The sequence below is a fragment of the Chlamydomonas reinhardtii genome, chromosome 5, assembly GCF_000002595.2.
Source record: "Chlamydomonas reinhardtii strain CC-503 cw92 mt+ chromosome 5, whole genome shotgun sequence".
NCBI classification, from domain to species: domain Eukaryota; kingdom Viridiplantae; phylum Chlorophyta; class Chlorophyceae; order Chlamydomonadales; family Chlamydomonadaceae; genus Chlamydomonas; species Chlamydomonas reinhardtii.
In genome coordinates, this window is record NC_057008.1 from 1,879,064 (window position 1) to 1,896,545 (window position 17,482).

The 17,482-nt window shown below is 59.1% G+C and overlaps 3 protein-coding genes across 3 annotated transcripts; 2 read left to right on the plus strand and 1 right to left on the minus strand.

Annotated features, from left to right (window-relative positions):
* Positions 1–511: 511 nt before the first annotated feature.
* On the minus strand, positions 512–2,791 carry CHLRE_05g241600v5 (uncharacterized protein). Its single transcript, XM_001700674.2, has 2 exons — positions 2,564–2,791; positions 512–2,309 (listed from the first exon to the last, which is right to left on the minus strand). Exons 1-2 carry the CDS (start codon positions 2,689–2,691, stop codon positions 2,135–2,137), a joined length of 303 nt encoding a protein of 100 aa, XP_001700726.1. The 5' UTR covers positions 2,692–2,791; the 3' UTR covers positions 512–2,134.
* A 1,640-nt stretch (positions 2,792–4,431) lies between these two features.
* Positions 4,432–6,643, plus strand: CHLRE_05g241629v5 (uncharacterized protein). The gene is made up of 2 exons (XM_043062384.1): positions 4,432–4,833; positions 5,039–6,643. Exons 1-2 carry the CDS (start codon positions 4,733–4,735, stop codon positions 5,199–5,201), a joined length of 264 nt encoding a protein of 87 aa, XP_042924739.1. The 5' UTR covers positions 4,432–4,732; the 3' UTR covers positions 5,202–6,643.
* A 4,448-nt stretch (positions 6,644–11,091) lies between these two features.
* Positions 11,092–15,441, plus strand: CHLRE_05g241630v5 (uncharacterized protein). Its single transcript, XM_043062385.1, has 5 exons — positions 11,092–11,453; positions 11,712–11,848; positions 13,582–13,776; positions 14,331–14,376; positions 14,823–15,441. The coding sequence occupies exons 1-5, from the start codon at positions 11,432–11,434 to the stop codon at positions 15,056–15,058; spliced, it is 636 nt and encodes a 211-aa protein (XP_042924740.1). The 5' UTR covers positions 11,092–11,431; the 3' UTR covers positions 15,059–15,441.
* The last annotated feature ends 2,041 nt before the right edge of the window (positions 15,442–17,482 follow it).

A 17,482-nucleotide genomic window follows, 5' to 3' on the forward strand; every position in this document is an offset into this window, starting at 1 on the left:
TACCCTCCCAGGCACAGCTGTCTCCCCTCACCCCCTGGACTATCTCAACCCTGGCTATGGGTGTCCAAGACACATTTTCCCTTGCTCCCCCATGCACATAGAATACTGTTGCCTTTTTCGCTCGCGTGCCTTTCCGCTCACACCGTTTGCCCTTTCCCTTTTTGCACATGCGAACGTCCCGCCCTGGCGCTGGTCTCCTCCTCGGCGCCCGGGCTCCCTTGATGTCTTCTAGGTGGGTATTCAACGTGTGCCTAGTCTGCATTGCTAGTTAAAACGTGCGTGCGTGTGTTTGAGCCTGGGTGGCAATTTCGAAGGCGGCTACCGTCAGCACCGCCCACACGCGCAAGACTGAAGAGCTCATCGCCTTCTTTCTACTGGTTTGTGGGATGTTTCGCTGGGAACCTGGGAACTCGGTGCAATTCGGGAATGGGGACCATTGTCGCGTGCCACTCTGTTGTCAAGCATCGACCACGCTCTCCTCCTCGCTCTATTGCATTGGGTTTGGTTTAGTTTGGGCTGGTATTTACAACCCCCCCTCTCCCCGCCGGCCCTCCCTCACCTTCCCGCCCGCAATGTCGCCCCGCCCCCTGCCCTGCCGCTGCAGCCGCCCCTTCTACCGCCCGCCACCCCCCTGGGTTCCTCACTCCAGGCTCCTCCTCCCCCATGGCCGCTCCCCTTGCGCCCTGCAGCCCTTCCTTCCCGGTGGCGGCCCGCCACCCTTCACCCGCCACCTGGTCCACTGCTGCTGCCCACAATGACGCCGCCGCTGACGAGGCTGCGTGCACCTCTGCCGCCGCCGCCACCTTCCGTGCCACTGACTGACTGCACGTCCACTATGGCGCCGCGGTCACCCAGCATGCACCCAAGTTCATCTCCCCCCACGTTCCCAACCGCCGCAGCTTACTACGAGCCCATGCCCCTCGCACCCAATGCCTTCTTCGCCGCCCAGCACATGCGCCTCCAACACTGGCACCTATCCCTTGATACTGATCTGGCTCCCGCCTACTATGCTGGCACACTCAAGATGCACAAGCAGCCCCCTTCCGTATGCTTCCCCGCCTGCTCCCAGAGCTGCCCCGTCACCTCCCTCAGCGACCTGGTCACTGCTGTCCTCCGCGCCGCCAGGGTCAGACTCACTGCCCTCTGACGCTGCGCCCTGCCTGGCATGCAGCCCTGGATGTGTCTCTCCTCCGGAGCCGTCATGTCCCTCGCAGCCAACATGGCGCCGCACAGTACTCGCCCGCCCATGCCTCCCATCACACCCCCCGCGACTTCAGCCGCCTGTACACGAACATGCCCCATGCCGTCCTGCAAGCCACTCTCACCTCTCACCTCTCTCCTTGCTTAGTTACCGAGCATCCGCGTCATCTCTCACCCCCAACCCCCGCAAGCCTGGCACTAATACCTACCACTCTGTCACCTTTGACTCTGGCACAACCCGGCCATACCATACCAGCGCCCGTGATGGCGTCATCACCCACAAATTCGCTGCCACTGACATCGCAATTGATGTCCTGGAAGCGCTCCGATCCTCCACCTTCATCACCTTTGGCCCCACCCTTGTCCGGCAAACGTGCGGCATTCCCATGGGCATCTCGCTGCTCTGTTCGTCTTCCAACTTGCGCACGGCATCCTTCGCCACTTGCGCCTCAGCCGGTATCTTGACGACCTGCACTGACTTAACAACCCATGGCTCAACCACCCAGCCGACACGCTCCTGAGGGTCGACAGAACAGTGGGTACCATCAAACATGTGCACGTGGAGATCTACGATTGACACTGCCCGCAATAGTCAAACACTGCAGTTGGGCGCCACCCGAGGGCGTTCCTCCTCCGGCGGTTTGAGCACATGGGCAGCCGTCACTAGCACGTTTCTCCGCTTGGCCTCGGGTAGGGCAGAGAAGCGATCTTCTAGGTCGGATATGAAAACACAACTACCACTAAGCGTTGCGCCACAGGCGAAATAGACACAAACAAGTCCAAAGCGACGTCCGGCCTTCCTTGGAGACAAGGGCTTCAATGGCTTGTACTCACGAAGACATTGACAAAAAATATTAAACGGCATGCTCCGGATGCAAAGTTATCTAGACGCTGACCCCTATCGAGCCTTGAAACCCGTCAGGATTAGATAAGATTAGACAGGGAGGGCCAGGGCGTTCAGCCAGGCAGTTATCTCTCTCTGCCGTCTCCATTCCTCGGGAGTCTTGCTGGATTTAAGCCGAAGCTCACGGACCTCGTCCATCATGGCGATCCTCTCCTCAGCACTGGGCAGCTCCGATGCGGCTACCTCCAGGGAGTGTTTTGAAGACCTGTGGCAAACGCACCAGAATGTCTCAATCAGAAAGTGCATGCCATACAGACAGCAAGACGCTGTCTACGTCACCCGAGAACATCCTGTAAATTTACACCGCTCCTGCTGCATCCGCATCACTTGGCAGCAGTTATGGCTGTTCTGAGAACAAACTTCCGGTCGCGGGGTCGGGATGGGGGCGAAAAACAACTTGTAAATCAAATCAAAAAAATCTACACCACACGTACACTGCATCAAGCCCTCTGAACTGACCTCGTGGGCTTGCCCAGCTGACGTGTTCGCTCAAGGTCGAAATCTCGCTTTGGCTGGAAGTCCCGCAGCGCTATGTCCTCCTGATGTCGGTCCTTGTGAAACTTTGCTCTTAATTTCGTCAGCCACATTTGAAGTCATTCAAAGAGCTCACTCAGCCATATAAAAGAGCTCATATAGTAGCCAGGAAAGCGCTTGCTGTAACCATGAGATGTTAGGCGAATGTATTTTGACATTTTGACAATAGCAATGCCGGAAACATGAAACCAATGGCGGCCCTGATTCCCTGCAGCTTCCCAGGGCCCTGCAGCTTCCCAGGCGGCCCTGATTCCCTGCAGCTTCAAGCAATCGAGCTAGCTCTGTTGTTGCATCTTTATACATAGGCCTGCAGCCTTAGGGTTTTACTTGCGTGCTATAGCAGCGGGCGCGCGCCAAATGCAACGTGACCGCCACACACGCACCGCTGGCGCCGTCCGGGGCCTACCGGGCTACTGGGAAGCGTGAACGTATCAGAAGATCGAGGCATTTGCACGAGTGGTTGTGTACGGTAGCAGCCCAAGGGCTGGAAATGTAGAAATGCAGGGAAACACCTACCGCTACGCAGTACTCCGGCTTGCCCCTCCCCCCTCAGGGCGCTCCATGCCGTGCGCCCCGGAATGCGGTGTGGGGATGGGGTGGGGTGGGATGGACTGGCGGATGGTGGAAGTATCATATAGGTCTGCTGGGGGCTGCGAGCAGCCATACTACCGGTCATGATATTGCCTTCGGTAGCTCAGGGCGCCGCGGGCTGGGGGTGGGTAAGTGAGCGGGGATGGGGGCTCGGACTCAGCGGGGGCACGGACTCAGGGCCAGCGAGAAGCGGGCGAGAGTAACGCCGATGTGCCGGCAGAATACAGAACGCGGCATTCGTCATTACGGGGAACTAAAACAGATAGCGCCAACCTTTTGCGCCTCGCGCTTTCGCGCGCAATTTCCAGGATCCTCCAACGCGTCGATTCCTCCGTCTTGCGTCCTTCCGTGCCGGGAGCCTTGATTATCGATACAATTTGTGATATATTGTATGTTGCGCTGGAGCTCTAATGCAAACGCTGCGCTTGTGCGTTTACCCCGCTCTGGCATAGGGCTTGCGTTTTCACAATGTTACGCTTTGCAATACATACATAGAAAGGCGCATTATTTGCACGACAAATTTCGCTGCGCTCGGGTTTCAAGGTTATAACTCAAGTCAAAACTGGAATAACCGGGAGGGCCCCCCGCGGCGAGCTCGATGCGACCGCAATGGCTATTGCCCCCCCCCTTCGGGGGAAGGGGCAAGCCAACCAGAGCTAAAGAGGTTCATCTGCCCGGTTGCATGCTCTTAAAGGTCATGCCACCAACAACACAGCCGCCTGCTGCCCGCCAGCCGCCCATGTTTAGCCGCACCACACACGCCTCCCCAGCCCTGCGCGTACCTGCAGTGTCAGGCATAAGGCCGCGCCGCCGCTGCTGCTACTAGCCACGACCGGCGCTCTGCTCAGGCTGTGTGGTGGCTGGGCAGGGCGCCGGCATCTGCGATCTAACCCAGGCCGCCTCCGGGCCCACGGCTCCAGAAAGCAATCAGCAGCAGGCTGAGCGCGCGGGAAGGGGAGCTGCAGGCGCCAGAGCCAACTGTAGGGCGGGCGGGGAGAGGGCGGGGAGAGGCGGGTTTGGGGGGGGGGGGGCAGGATCCGGGGTTGGGCCCATACGGTACAGAACGCCCACTGCTCTTACGCCCCGTCGGCCCCATGGGCCATGGCTGCACCCCCCCACACCCCCCGCCGCCACCCTTTCCCGTGCTGTGTTGTCTGCGTGACAGAATAGCAACGCCGTCTGCCCATACCTTGTCCCAACCACTAGACCTCGGGTAGCTGGGTTTGTTCTATTGTTCTAAAACCCTATAATAGTCTGCCGTTGTGCTTTTGTACTGTATATCGGATCATCCCTCTGCCGGGACGGTGACCTCAGTGTGTCGCACTTAAACGTTCCCTACATTTCTGGACTTTCTTTGCAATACCTGGTTCTAACTATACTTTACCATGTCTGGACCGAATAAGCGTTTAATATACACTCAGACGGAGTTGCAGCGTTTTGTTGCGCGATCCTGCTCAATGGAACCCCTTAGCTTGATCACGCTCGCTCTCTGATCGTAAGGGAATGCCCTTCGACACTTCTCTGGCGCTTTGGACCACGCTTTGGTTCGGGGGCCGCATTCGGGAGCAAATCGGAGCAGAGCGGAGCTTTCAAGCGGAGCAAAGGCGCGCGAAGCGTTGCGGACAAAGCGTTCGGCAAGTCACTGAAAGCAAAAGGGCATGCACAGCTGTGCGGGCGGGCTACTTGCTTGCCATGCGCGGTCCTGCTTGCCGTGCCTTCGTGTCTACCCGTCGCTTTACAGTTCACAGCTTTGTGCAATACCTTTCCACATCTTCCATCGTGCCACCCCCACCTCCCCAAGACCCTCAGGACTTTTGGCGCGGTACTTCTCCTGTCTGCCTATCCAGGCCGCAGGGCCCGCGTGCCCTTGGAGAAAGGGCGTGTGTGCCGTTGGGATCCGGCCTGTGCGCCGCAAGCAACGGGCTTTGCGCCCTTGCCTTATGGACAATGGATGGCATACGTGCCCTTATGATACGGCCTGTGCGCCGCAAGCAACGGGCTTTGCGCCCTTGCCTTATGGACAATGGATGGCATACGTGCCCTTATGATACGGCCTGTGTGCCGCAAGCAATGGGCTCCGCGCCCTTGCTTTATGGACAATGGACGGCATACGTGCCCTTATGATACGGCCTGTGCGCCGCAAGCAACGGGCTCCGCGCCCTTGCTTTATGGACAATGGACGGCATACGTGCCCTTATGATACGGCCTGTGTGCCGCAAGCAACAGGCTCCGCGCCCTTGCTTTATGGACAATGGACGGCATACGTGCCCTTATGATACGGCCTGTGCGCCGCAAGCAACGGGCTCCGCGCCCTTGCTTTATGGACAATGGACGGCATACGTGCCCTTATGATACGGCCTGTGCGCCGCAAGCAATGGGCTCCGTGCCCTTGCTTTATGGACAATGGACGGCATACGTGCCCCTATGATACGGCCTGTGCGCCGCAAGCAACGGGCTCCGCGCCCTTGCTTCATGGACAATTTACGGCGTACGTGCCCTCATGATACGGCCTGTGCGCCGCAGGCAACGGGCTCCGCGCCCTTGCTTCATGGACACTTCACGGCGTACGTGCCCTCATGATACGGCCTGTGTGCCGCAGGCAACGGGCTCCGCGCCCTTGCTTCATGGACAATTTACGGCGTACGTGTTCTTATGATACAGCCTGTGCGCCGCAAGCAACGGCTTCGCACCCTTGCTTTTGGGTAATAGATGGCATACGTGCCCTTATGATACGACCTGTGTGCCGCAAGCAACGGGCTCCACACTCTTGCGTTGTGGATTATAGACAGCATTGAAATGCTTACGTGCCTTCGTTGTACATGCCTTTGCGTTGTGGACAATGTGTGGTCTGAGCGCCACGTTCGGATACGGCGTGTGTGCCGCCAGCAACAGGCTTTGCGCCTCGCATCATTTGTCTTGCGATATGGCCCGTGTGCCGCATGCAATTATGCTGCCTGCCCTGTCGTTATGGACGCTTCGACTTGTTGCGTGCCCTGCTGCGTGCCCTGTCGCAATACGCCTTGAGTGTACCGTGCACGGCAAGCCTGCGCCTCGCTATTGCTTCGTGTTGACAACGGAGCGGGCTTACGTGATCATGCGTCACCCTGTACGTCTTGAGGTCCACACGCACATCATACTATCACGCGGCATCACCCTTGTAGTTTGGCTGACGCACCCCAAGCCAACCTATATGCATTCGATGTGTGCGCTAGGCCCAAGTGCCAAATTTGTTTTTCCAGATATTTCGCCCTCAGTGAGCGATGTGGAGTTTTGTGCAGTTCGGCCAGCATGCTATTGCCCAGCCAATAACAATACTGCATGACGCATAACAATACCGCATGACGCATAAACATGCCTTCGTGCAGCCCTGCACCAGGCATCGGACGCTGTGTTACGCAGTGAGCCCGACCCTGCCCAACCAACATTTTGTTGCGAGATACGGTCGGAGCTGGGATTACAGCCTGCCTGGTGGGTTTGGATGGCGCCCGTGTGTTGGGCTAGGCTGTTGCTCCTCGCGGTGGGGCCCACCACCGAGTCACGGCATCCATCCGCCCTCCCCTCTTGTTGGCCCACCCGCCTGTACACATGCCAGTCACCCGCTCGCCATCCTGTGAAAGCGGGTAGCCGACTTGGCAAGCGCTTTTCCTGACACTTGGCGCAGGTTTGAGTGGGATACCAGAATGGTCTGAATGTAGTTGTTGGATAACCAGTACACTGCGGTGTGTAGCTGGTTAGCGGGAGTGCCGTGCATGAAACACGCTACCGTACTCGACATGCCACGCCCGCGCGATGGTACCACCAACCGTTCAACCCAGATCCATGCCGGGGTAGCATCGACCCCACAGTCAGACTGATAGCTCCTATCCAGGTGTCAGGCGCCATGTATGTATCTGTGGACGCGTCAAGCTGGCTTGTGCCGTAGCGTTGGCCGCCTGTATGGCACGCCCGGCATCTGTGTCACGTTATGGCCTCATGCTTACCGTAGTCACGCGGCTTGCATGCTGTGCGGCACGCTCCCTGCCAATCCTTCAGGACATGTATGCATACATGTTACTTCGTCAGAGCCATAGCAGGGGCAGCGTGTTCTGTCAATGCCTCATGAACCCAGAGTCCCAAGCCAACGTACGCATTAGTTCCGCAACTCATGTCAATGCCAACTGTATGTGTCGCCTGCCCACTCGCGAGTGGACGCCTAGGGAACCAGCCTTGGTTTCTTTCAGCCCCGGCCTTACTTCACCCGGCGGGGCAATTACTTATCACCGAAGTGCTAGGAGCAGTGTGCTATATGTCATTACTATTAAGAGCGTATGGCGACACAGGCTCACATGTGGGTAGCCAGGCTGACCGTGCCCTGCGGGCTTGGCAGTCGGCAGGCATCCCAACTCAGCCCGGCCTCCTCACAGCAGTACCACAACGTGCCCGTACGTGGTCGAGTGCGGAGTTTGGCTGCCGGCGTGGCTGTATCATCTCTCACATTGGATGACCCATCCGCCACTGCTGTTCACTACTGGCATGTCCCTCGAGTCGCTCACCCACCGGCTCCGCCCGGCGTTCGCTCCCTTTGGCTGGGCCGGGGCCCGTGGCGCATCCAACCCGCCATCGCGGCCCCGAGTGCTCCTTATTTCCTCCCATCACTACGCCTTCTATCACTATAGATACATTGCGCGTTCCACGCGTGCCGGGTATCCTTCACCCCTCCGCGCCGCTCGACCAGGCCAGCCTTGCTTGAGTTGCTGAGGTGTTACCCTTCATGTTGCCCTCCCTGCTATTACGGTACACCCCACAGCCGCCGTGGCGTACGGTATCGGCACGTACGGGACATTGTGTGCATGCATCCCCGCGGCGTTTGGAGGCAAACATTCACGTGCGCGCCTGTCCTGCGTCCGCCGGGGTGATGCTATCTATGGGTGTACCTACTGCTTGATTGGTAGTGACTCTTATGCAAGACACTGCAAATCTCAAGCATGGCACCTAGCTAGCAAGAAAGAAATTAGTGTTCGTGGCCATGCTGCACGGCTGGGCATGGCTGCCCGCATCCTACACCACGACGGCGCGGGTGAAGGGCAGGTTGCCGCGCGTGACTCGCGTACGTAAAACCGCTCTAGTGTTGCACCTTGCGCCTTCTCCGTCCTGCGTGGCTCATGTTGGCTAGTGTGTCCCAGCTTCGAGTCACGAAGTTGTTATTATTCCCAAGGTTGTTCCGAGCAGCCTACAACGTCAACACGTGTTATGGCATGGCCCTGGGGGCCGGTAGAGAGTACCGAGGTCTCCAGTGCTTCGTGCCAACACGTGCCAACACGCACTGTTACCTTTCCTGGGCACACGGACGGCCACAGCTGCCCAGAAGCCACACACCTGAACAAGGATGCATGTGTTTCCCTGTAACGCCCCGGCGTCGTCTGCGTGGCTGGCGCACGCGGGACAACGCATGTGTGTTTCTGTCGTGGCCATTGGTGCACCTGATACGTTTGTGAGTCTGGTATCATGGCCCTTGCAAAGCCAGTGTGCCTATTGCTGCTTGTCTTCTGGTAGTGACCATTGACCGCCCATGACCGACGGAGTGTGGCGCTGTCAGGCCCCGCGTTGGCGTCGCCCTGCGCCTGCAGCAGGTGCCGGCGGCGCCTCCGGCGGCGCTCATCCCCGTGTGATGGTGCTGCTCGTGCAGCCAATATCCCCAAGCACGATATTGACCGCTGTCGAGTGTGCAACTAGGACCGTACGTTCGTGCGCAAGCTAGGCGATGGGCGGAGCGCTCCGCGGTGTTCGAGACACATGATTTCGGTAGCGCAAGGGCACGAACGCCGCCGCCATCACCGCCGACCGCACCTTGGTTTGCATGACCGGCCGTTGGGCCGAGCGCTTTGCGAGAAGAGCTGCATACGCGAAGCCAATCAAGCCCAGCCACCAGGGCTGCCGTCGCCCGCACCATGACCTCCCGGCGTTGAGGACTACTACCAAACTCTGGCAGCACTTTCGGCCACTAGTGCAACCTCAACACGGGCGGGCTGGGGCGGGCACGGCGGACTTGGTGGGGTTATCGGGAGCTGCGAGGCCGGAGGTAGGAGGCCGCTGAGGGCCACGAATGAGTGGCTAGGCCGCTTGAGGCATGAGTGGAGGCTATTGTCGGTTTGAGAGATTGGGATTGTCGTTTGGGGCCGTGGCGGTTTGTAACGCTACACGGCAGTAAGGAGTCAATAAGCGCTGACTTATCGCAGCGCAGTGGAGATAAGTCTAGTTATTGCGACTTAACTGCCGTGTTGCGTTAGAGTCACGCACGGCGCAGGATGCTCGGGTACGTGCCTGTGCATGGGGCCGAACCGAGCTGGGTCTTGTACGCGTCAGGAGCACACGGCGCCTTATCTGCCCTTGTGCTTCTGTACTGTATATCGGATCGTCCCTCTGCCGGGACGGTGACAACCCACCCGCCCCCCCTGGTGCCGCCGCGGATTAATGTGGTGGCACCCGTGGGCGCTGCGGCGTGCGTGGTTGTCTGGACTCTGCTGCTATCAGGCACTTCATACATGCGACACACCCAGTACTGGCAGCACTTTCGGCCACTAGTGCAACCTCAACACGGGCGGGCTGGGGCGGGCACGGCGGACTTGGTGGGGTTATCGGGAGCTGCGAGGCCGGAGGTAGGAGGCCGCTGAGGGCCACGAATGAGTGGCTAGGCCGCTTGAGGCATGAGTGGAGGCTATTCTCGGTTTGAGAGATTGGGATTGTCGTTTGGGGCCGTGGCGGTTTGTAACGCTACACGGCAGTAAGGAGTCAATAAGTGCAGTATTCAGATTCAGATTCAGAAATGGCCCCCTGAATAGTTTCTGCTGGAGGCTTTCTTTGGGCAAATTTCTGTCAAAAGAAGGAAGATTCTGCCAGTGAAAATTCTGGAGGAGCTCTAAACCCCAAAACCACAGTGCTGGCGCATGTGCCAGATCAATTACAGTAGCGCATGCTGGGCCATAGGGCCGAGTGGACTGTGCACTGTGTTGTGAATTCATGCTTGGCCTTGCCTGTTGCACAACATCCCTGCCTTGAATTGGCTGCAGGGGATGGCTGCACGTTGCACCTCGTCACATAATGGTAAACCCCTCCTGCTTTCACACTCGAACCCCAGCATAGTGTAGCTGCCAGTTCCCGCATCACTGGATGCCCGTGCGTGAGGGTGCTCAGAACAGAGTGGGGGCCATTCACGGCCTGCACGCTGCCTTCTGCACTATCGCCTGCCTTTGCTGGTTCATGAGCATACCCCTCGACCCGGATGCACCCTTACTCTCAACTGCTTCTCATTGCGCCATCATCCTGGCCTCACGCCTCAACAACTGGTCCACATTCTTGTTTCACCGCTCTCTCCACCACCCAGGCCGTGTTGTGTTGTGCCTACATAGCATTCCTACCTTCCGTCCTGCCTCTCCAACCCTTAACCAGTCCTCGCCAGCAGACTATCACTGTCCAGCTAACCGGGGGGGGGGGGGGGGGCATCTGAGGCAAGGGACATGAGATGCCCTCTCACACTCACCGTGTTCCCACACCAAGCAATAATGCTTTTTGTTTCTTACTGGGTTCTCGGAGCAAGGGGGTGTACTTCTAGAATGTACATGGATTACTGGTATATCAAGGAAGATGTCAGGGCCTGCCATACAAGAAGACACAACAAGGTGTGCCAAAATACACCCGTCACTTGCTGTGACACAAAAAGGCTAAAACACACCAATCACCCCATAGGCTTAAGAGATTACCGGGGGCCAGGGCCACCAGGGTGAATGGTTGGTTGGGGCAGTTGCATGGCCAGGCGGGCGGGCGACACAGCATGGCCCACCAGTGTTTGCTGGGGTGTATAAAGTTACAACAGTTTTTGCTTTCCCGTCCATTCAAACCCATCCCTGGGGCTTGGCCTGTACAGGCGCATATGTGATACCTGTGACCAGCCGTCCTAGGCCGCTCATCTACGGTATACTATTGAACCATCCCATAGCCCCCAGCGCGTGAGGACGAGCCATCCCCAGTGGCTGCTACAGCCCCGCGAGCCAAAACTGTATAAAATTACAACTGGTCACCCGCAAGCCTAGGACAGGCGACATCTGGGACGGTTTAAAAGGGCTAGCGCTGAACAGATCCTCACATCATGGACCTAGGCCAGGCGGCATGATTGGAATCCTTATGCAGCATCTATGTTGCAACCATAGTCGCACCCAAGCCATGCATATGAGCGCCACCGCTGGCCATGGTGGGTACTGTCTACAGCCGAACCAAACAGCTTCCATTCAGGATGTCCTGCCATCCATCCCTCCATCCATCACTGGCACCCGAGTTCCCTGTTGTGTGTACGGTAGCGCACTGCCTTGCTTGCCTAGAAGTCTGTTGGCTGAGCCTACGTGGGATTGTGGCAATGAGATGTGAACCCCACGTTGACTGCCTATGGACACCACCACCCACATGACCAAGACTGTATTCCCCCCCACCTGCCTACGGCTTGCCCCGACAGATCTCCAACGTGTGGCAGCAGTGCAGTATGCGGACGACACTAAGGCGCTGCTGGAGGGCAAGCAGGAGGTTGTGGCTTTCCTGGCAGCCATGCACACCTTCCAGCACGCCTCAGGGCAACGGCTCAACCTATCAAAGGTGCAGCTGCTGCGCATTGGGGTTGGGACCCCGGCCGGAGCAGGGACTGCAGGCAGGCAACCGCCGCCGCCAGCAGGGGAGCAGGAGCGCATCTGCGGACTGGCGGTGGTCACCACAGCCACAGCCCTGAACCTGCCTATTTCCATTACGTCAGAGCAGCCCCAGCTTGACTGGGCAACCAAAGCAGTGGACGCTCAACGGTGTATGCAGGTTCTCGCCCACCTGCCACTGTCTGCCTTCGGGAGGGCGGCAGGGGTATCCGGCTATGCCCTTTCCATGCTCATGTGGCATGCAGAGCACGCTGGCATGCCTGGCGACATAATTGACCAGCTAGAACGCCTTGCTGCGCGAGCAGCAGATAGGCGACTCGGGCCAAATGACACGGAGCGGCAGCTGACAGGCATCCCCACCTCAATGCTGGCTGGGCCGCCGGTGGTGGGCGGCTTCGGAATGCTGCCGCTCCGAGCGCACCTACGGGGCCGTGAGGCCTTGTGGGCGGCCCGACTCATCCAGGCAGAAGCTGCCGCGCCCGGAGCAACACCCCCCCTTGCACCGCGTTGTGGCCCTCAGCCTACAACGGCACCATCCCTCGCTGCGCCCATGGACCATGCTCACAGCCCGCCCTGACGTCCGATACATGGGATGCCAGTTGCCGGGCGACTTGCAGCGCATCTATGCATGAGGCTTTGGGCCATCTCCCGCCTGTGAGAGCGGTGAGGACACCGCCACCAGCGCCAGGCGACTGGTGCTGGGCAGCACCATTGTGGGGCAATCCGCTCCTGCCTGAGGGTGACCACACCCGACGGCCTGGCCTTGAGGCGCACCATACACGCCTCGTGGCGTGTCGCCACCTGCGCACCGTAGGTGACCTGGTGCAAGCACTGACAGCGGCGGCAGCATGGCGCGCAACACGGCCAGTGGGAGCGACTGGGGGTGTGGCATGGGAGGAATGGGTGCGGCAGCACCTTGACCCAGAGACGCAGCTACGCGAGCAGCCGGCACTTGAGGGCCTGAATAGCCTTGCAGCAGACATACCAGAGACCTGGCTGGCAGCAGCACGTGCAGTACAGGAACGGCTCCAGGCTGGGTTGGGCCCCGCCCCGCCCTCGGAGTCGGCAGTGGTTCGGCTGATCATGCCTTGCCTCGGCTGGAGGATACCTGGCATGCAGCAACCCCTGGCGCTGGAGAAACTGTCTGTACGTGTTGCTACCGTCATGCAGCTGGGAGACATCGGGATAGCCCGCAGTCAACTGCACACGGCATATGCAGCTGAGGTGCGCGAGACACCACCAGCAGCCCCCCCACAACGCTGGATTCCCCCCTTCGACCGGCTCTGGCGGATACGCTGGGAGAATGCCCACAAGGAGACAGCTTGGCGGGTGTCAATCGACGGCATTGGCATTGCCGGTAACACGCATCTCACAAATGCACCTGGCCCGGTGCCGTGTGGATGCGGTGTGACGCCAACCCACAGCCCCATGCTACACGCGTTTTGGCAGTGCGCAGTAGCTCAGGCGGTTGTGCAGCAGCTCGCAGCGCAGCTTGCGGCCCCGCCCACCAGGGAGCAGGTGTGGTTGTTTGAGGCCCCGGCTGGCGTGCAACAAGCAGTGTGGGATGTAGTGGCTATGGCGGCGTTAGCGGCTATGGAGAGGGGGCGGTGCGCGCTGTACGCCGCAAGGCGCCGTGGCCTAGCCAACGCTGCCACAGCACCACTGCCGCAACAACCTCTACAGCAGGGCCAGTTACCGCAGCAGCAGCCGCAGCAGCAACCGCAGCAGCAGCCGCAGCAACAGCCGCAGCAGCAGCAGCAACAACAGGCTCAAATACAGACGGACACCCAACAAGCAATTGACACGGCAGTGATCGGCTTGTGGGGTCGCTTAAAAGCATTCACAGCACTGGGAGTGCCGCGGAAGGGCTGGGATCAAGTGGGTGCGCAGCATCCCTTCCTGAGAGTAGTAAACGGCCAGTTGCGCTGTCACACAGGTACCGTATGAACGCGGGACAACCCGCTCAGGCATCACGGACAGTGACGAGGACTAAGCACGGTTCCGCAGGTGCAAGAGGGTGGGCTAGAGAGGGTCAGGGTTTCTGCTTTCTGTTTTCTGTTTATGTTTGTGGTTGGGCTGGCGGGTTCGCCAGGGCCAGCGATGCAGGGTGTGGTTTCCGCCAGAGAGCGGCCCCTGCTGGTCCTTTTGAGGGGACTTGGTTAGCTTGCTTTATGCGCCCTAAGCGCCTTGCTTTCCCTCTGTTGTGGCCAGGGGTGTTGTTTGTGGCGGGGCGGCCTTGTGTGTGTTTTTGGCCTTGGCGGGCGGTGTTTTCCTGGCGTGTGTTTTGGTCTGGTGTGTACGTGTGGTGTGGTGTGAAGGAGGCAGTTGTGTCTGCCCCTCTGAGGCTCCGCCCTAGCCTGCTGGCTGTTGTGCTTTCTTTTGGTGGAGAAGGCGTGGGCCTTGTGTCTTCGTGTCTCTTTTGTCTTGACCAGGACTGGGGCCTTACGGTATCCCCTGCTGTGTCGGGCGTGCTTAGGGGTGAGCGTGTGGGACGCGCTCACCCAACACTAGGGCTTGTCAGCCCTAGTCATCAGTGGCTTCGCCACTACCAAGTGTAATTATTCCCTCCCTCCCTCCCTCCCTTTGCCTACACTTGCCAGCTCGCTCGGCAGCGGTGGGTAAACACCATGCAGACCGCCGAGTGGGCCAACCCCTTCGTGGACGAGCTCACTTCCTAGGCCGGTGCCAGCCATCCTGGGCCATAACCATCGTGTCGACTAGCCTCTCCTCCACCAGCGGGACCTCGACACCTGACACACACCACGACTTCATCATCACCATCATCGACAAGCTATACTCGCCCCCATGAGCAAGCCTCATTCCTACCTCCGTGCCCACGAAAGGCTCTTGAACCGACCTGGGCTGGGTTCTTATAATACCTTGCTGCCTTTAGTGCTATTCGCTGTAAACATTACTTGCCCCAGGCCGCCTGGCGGCTGGGGCGGTCAGGGCGGGCAGCGACTTTGCTGGCACGCTGGCGGCGTCGGGCGTGGACGCCAAGGACAAGACCGCGGCCGTGCAGGCGAAGGGTGAGCTCGCTGCCAAGGGCAGAGCGCAGACGGTTGCACCACCCAGCTTCAACAAGTGTTCCCCGGTCACGGGAAAAGGGGCTGAGCCCCTCCACAGTCTGAGGCCGAACAACCTCATCGCCCGGACATAGCCGGGGTCGGTTTCCACAGGCACATAGCCAAACCAGGTGCCTAGCAATCGCGACCATCCAGTTTCAAAAAAGAAGTTGTGAGGTGGCGGTCTGCGCAAGGGGGCAGGGTGAGGCGGGCGAATGGGCTAGCCCACATGAAGCAGTGGATGGGCAAGCAGCCAGACATGCTCGATTTTGTGATGTCTGAGGATGGAAATTGGCTAAAGAAGGTGTATTTCAACACGCGGAGGTGACGACTCTTGTGAACATGAGGTGAGGCATGAGGCAAGGCACGGTGGAGGTTGGTGCAGGGTTCAGGCTTCAGCCAGCCAGTCAGTCAGGTTTCAGGTTCAGGGTCAGGGTTCAGACAGTCAGGGTCAGGGTCTGTGTAAGACAGCAGGTTCGGCCCCCATCAGCAGCTACACGTCTCCAGTTCCTGAGCCAGGCACCCGCCAAATCTTATAGCTTGTCTGTAAGAACAGCTATGCGGGCAGTGCAAGGGAGACCTTGGCTGCCACAACACCTTCGCCATTTTCCCTGCCACCTCTACCGGTACCCCCTTGCCTCCCCACCGTCACCCCGCCCCCTGATCGGCCACCCCTTGCACCACCGGTTGGTTTCCATGCACCCCGTGCAATGCTCCGCCCCTGCAATGCTCCGCTCCTGCCATCGGCCCGCACTGTACCCCTCTCCCGGCGCCCCTGCTTTCCCTATCCCCTTGCTCTCTGGCTGGTGGCCTTCCAGCCCTCGCCCGCCGACTCCGGTACCTTGCCGCTGCCCACGATGTCGCCAATGCCGTTGACGCCGTGGGCACGTTCACTGCCGCCGCCATTTCCCATGCCGTTGATGGGCTCTTCTTAGTGCTTCCTCGCCTGCATTCAGAGCTGCCCCATCACCGGCATCAGCGACCTGGTTCTGCCATCCTTGGTGCTGCCTCTGTCGAGCCCAGCTTGCTTTGGCATCGCTCCCGGCCCAGCACATAGCCCTGGATGTGCCGCTCCTCATGTTCCTCGTCAGCCACAATGATGCCACACGCCCGTGCCTCCCACCACACACCGCCTGCAACTTCAGCTGCCTCCACACCACCCGGCACCACGCCGACCTGTGAGCCACCCTCACACCGCTCCTCATTCGTAGCCTTGCTTCATCGCCTACATCCGCATCACTTCCCTCCCTCCCAATCCCCGCAAGCCCATTCAACATTCCACCACTCCATCACCCGCCGTACCATGCCAGCGCCTGTGATGTCATCCACCACATACTCACCGCGGATGAGTTCACCACCATCATCCTGGGTGCACACCTGTCGTCCATGCCTTGAGCCCTGCCCTTGTCCGGCAAATGTGCGGCATCTCCGCCTCCCCCTTGATTGCCAACCTCTGGTAATTTTGACTTCCTATGCCAAAGCCGCACCCCGCCCTTTCTTAACATGAGCGCGGTATCCTCCGCTGCTACCGCCGTTACCCTGATGGCCTTCTTTGTCCAAACCGCCTATGGCTCAAGCATCACCTTTGCACTGTACAAACCTATGGGGGCCTCCGTGGCCTTTACACGCCCTCCCTTACTGTGCCCGCACAAGACCAACCTCACCCCCCGCTTACTCGCCTTGCACCCACGCAACTATCGCCAAACCTAACGGTCCTCCTGTGCGCCCCTTACTTGCCTTCTCTTGCCCCCACTCATGCCCGCCCTCCCACCTCACTGCTCTTGTCACTAACACCCTGCTAGATGCATCAACCCTCCGGACGCCAACTGTTGCGTGTGGCCGCACGGGCTTGCCCTGCTTGGGGGCAGCCGTTCGCAGCCCGCCCACCGCCTGCCAAACCTAGACAGTATCCCCCACTTAATGGCCATGTTCTGTCCATGACCCCCATTTCCGCGCGCCCTACTTGTGAGCCCTCTGACAATTCCTGTCTGCACACTCGAGCTCATACGTTTCCTTTGCTTTATAATGCCGTGTTCAGAATGTTGTGCTGTTCGCCAGGTGATTCTGGTCATTCCATTTCCTGCCCACATTATCGGCCTGTCCTGTCCATAATTTATGGACCAGACCGTGCTCTGGCCTCACTGTACTCCTGGCATTTGGGGATGTCTGGCGCCCGGAATCTGTGCTAATGTATACGGAAGCAAACTTGTTTATGGGTCGCTACATAGTTTTATAACATGTATGAAGTCTGTGTGGCAATGTGCGGAGCTGGCGCCTCGCTGGACCTGCACTACCGACTCTGAATAGCTTCAACACATGACCAAAAGTGAGGGCTGCATTGGTGCACTTGTCTGGCATTTTCGTGGCTGGTTGAGCTTTCTTGTTGTGAAGGGACCCATTTGTTGGGCTCAGATGTATGATCTCCCTTTCTCTCCCTCTCCCTCTCCCTCTCCCTCTCCCTCTCCCTCTCCCTCTCCCTCTCCCTCTCCCTCTCCCTCTCCCTCTCCCTCTCCCTCTCC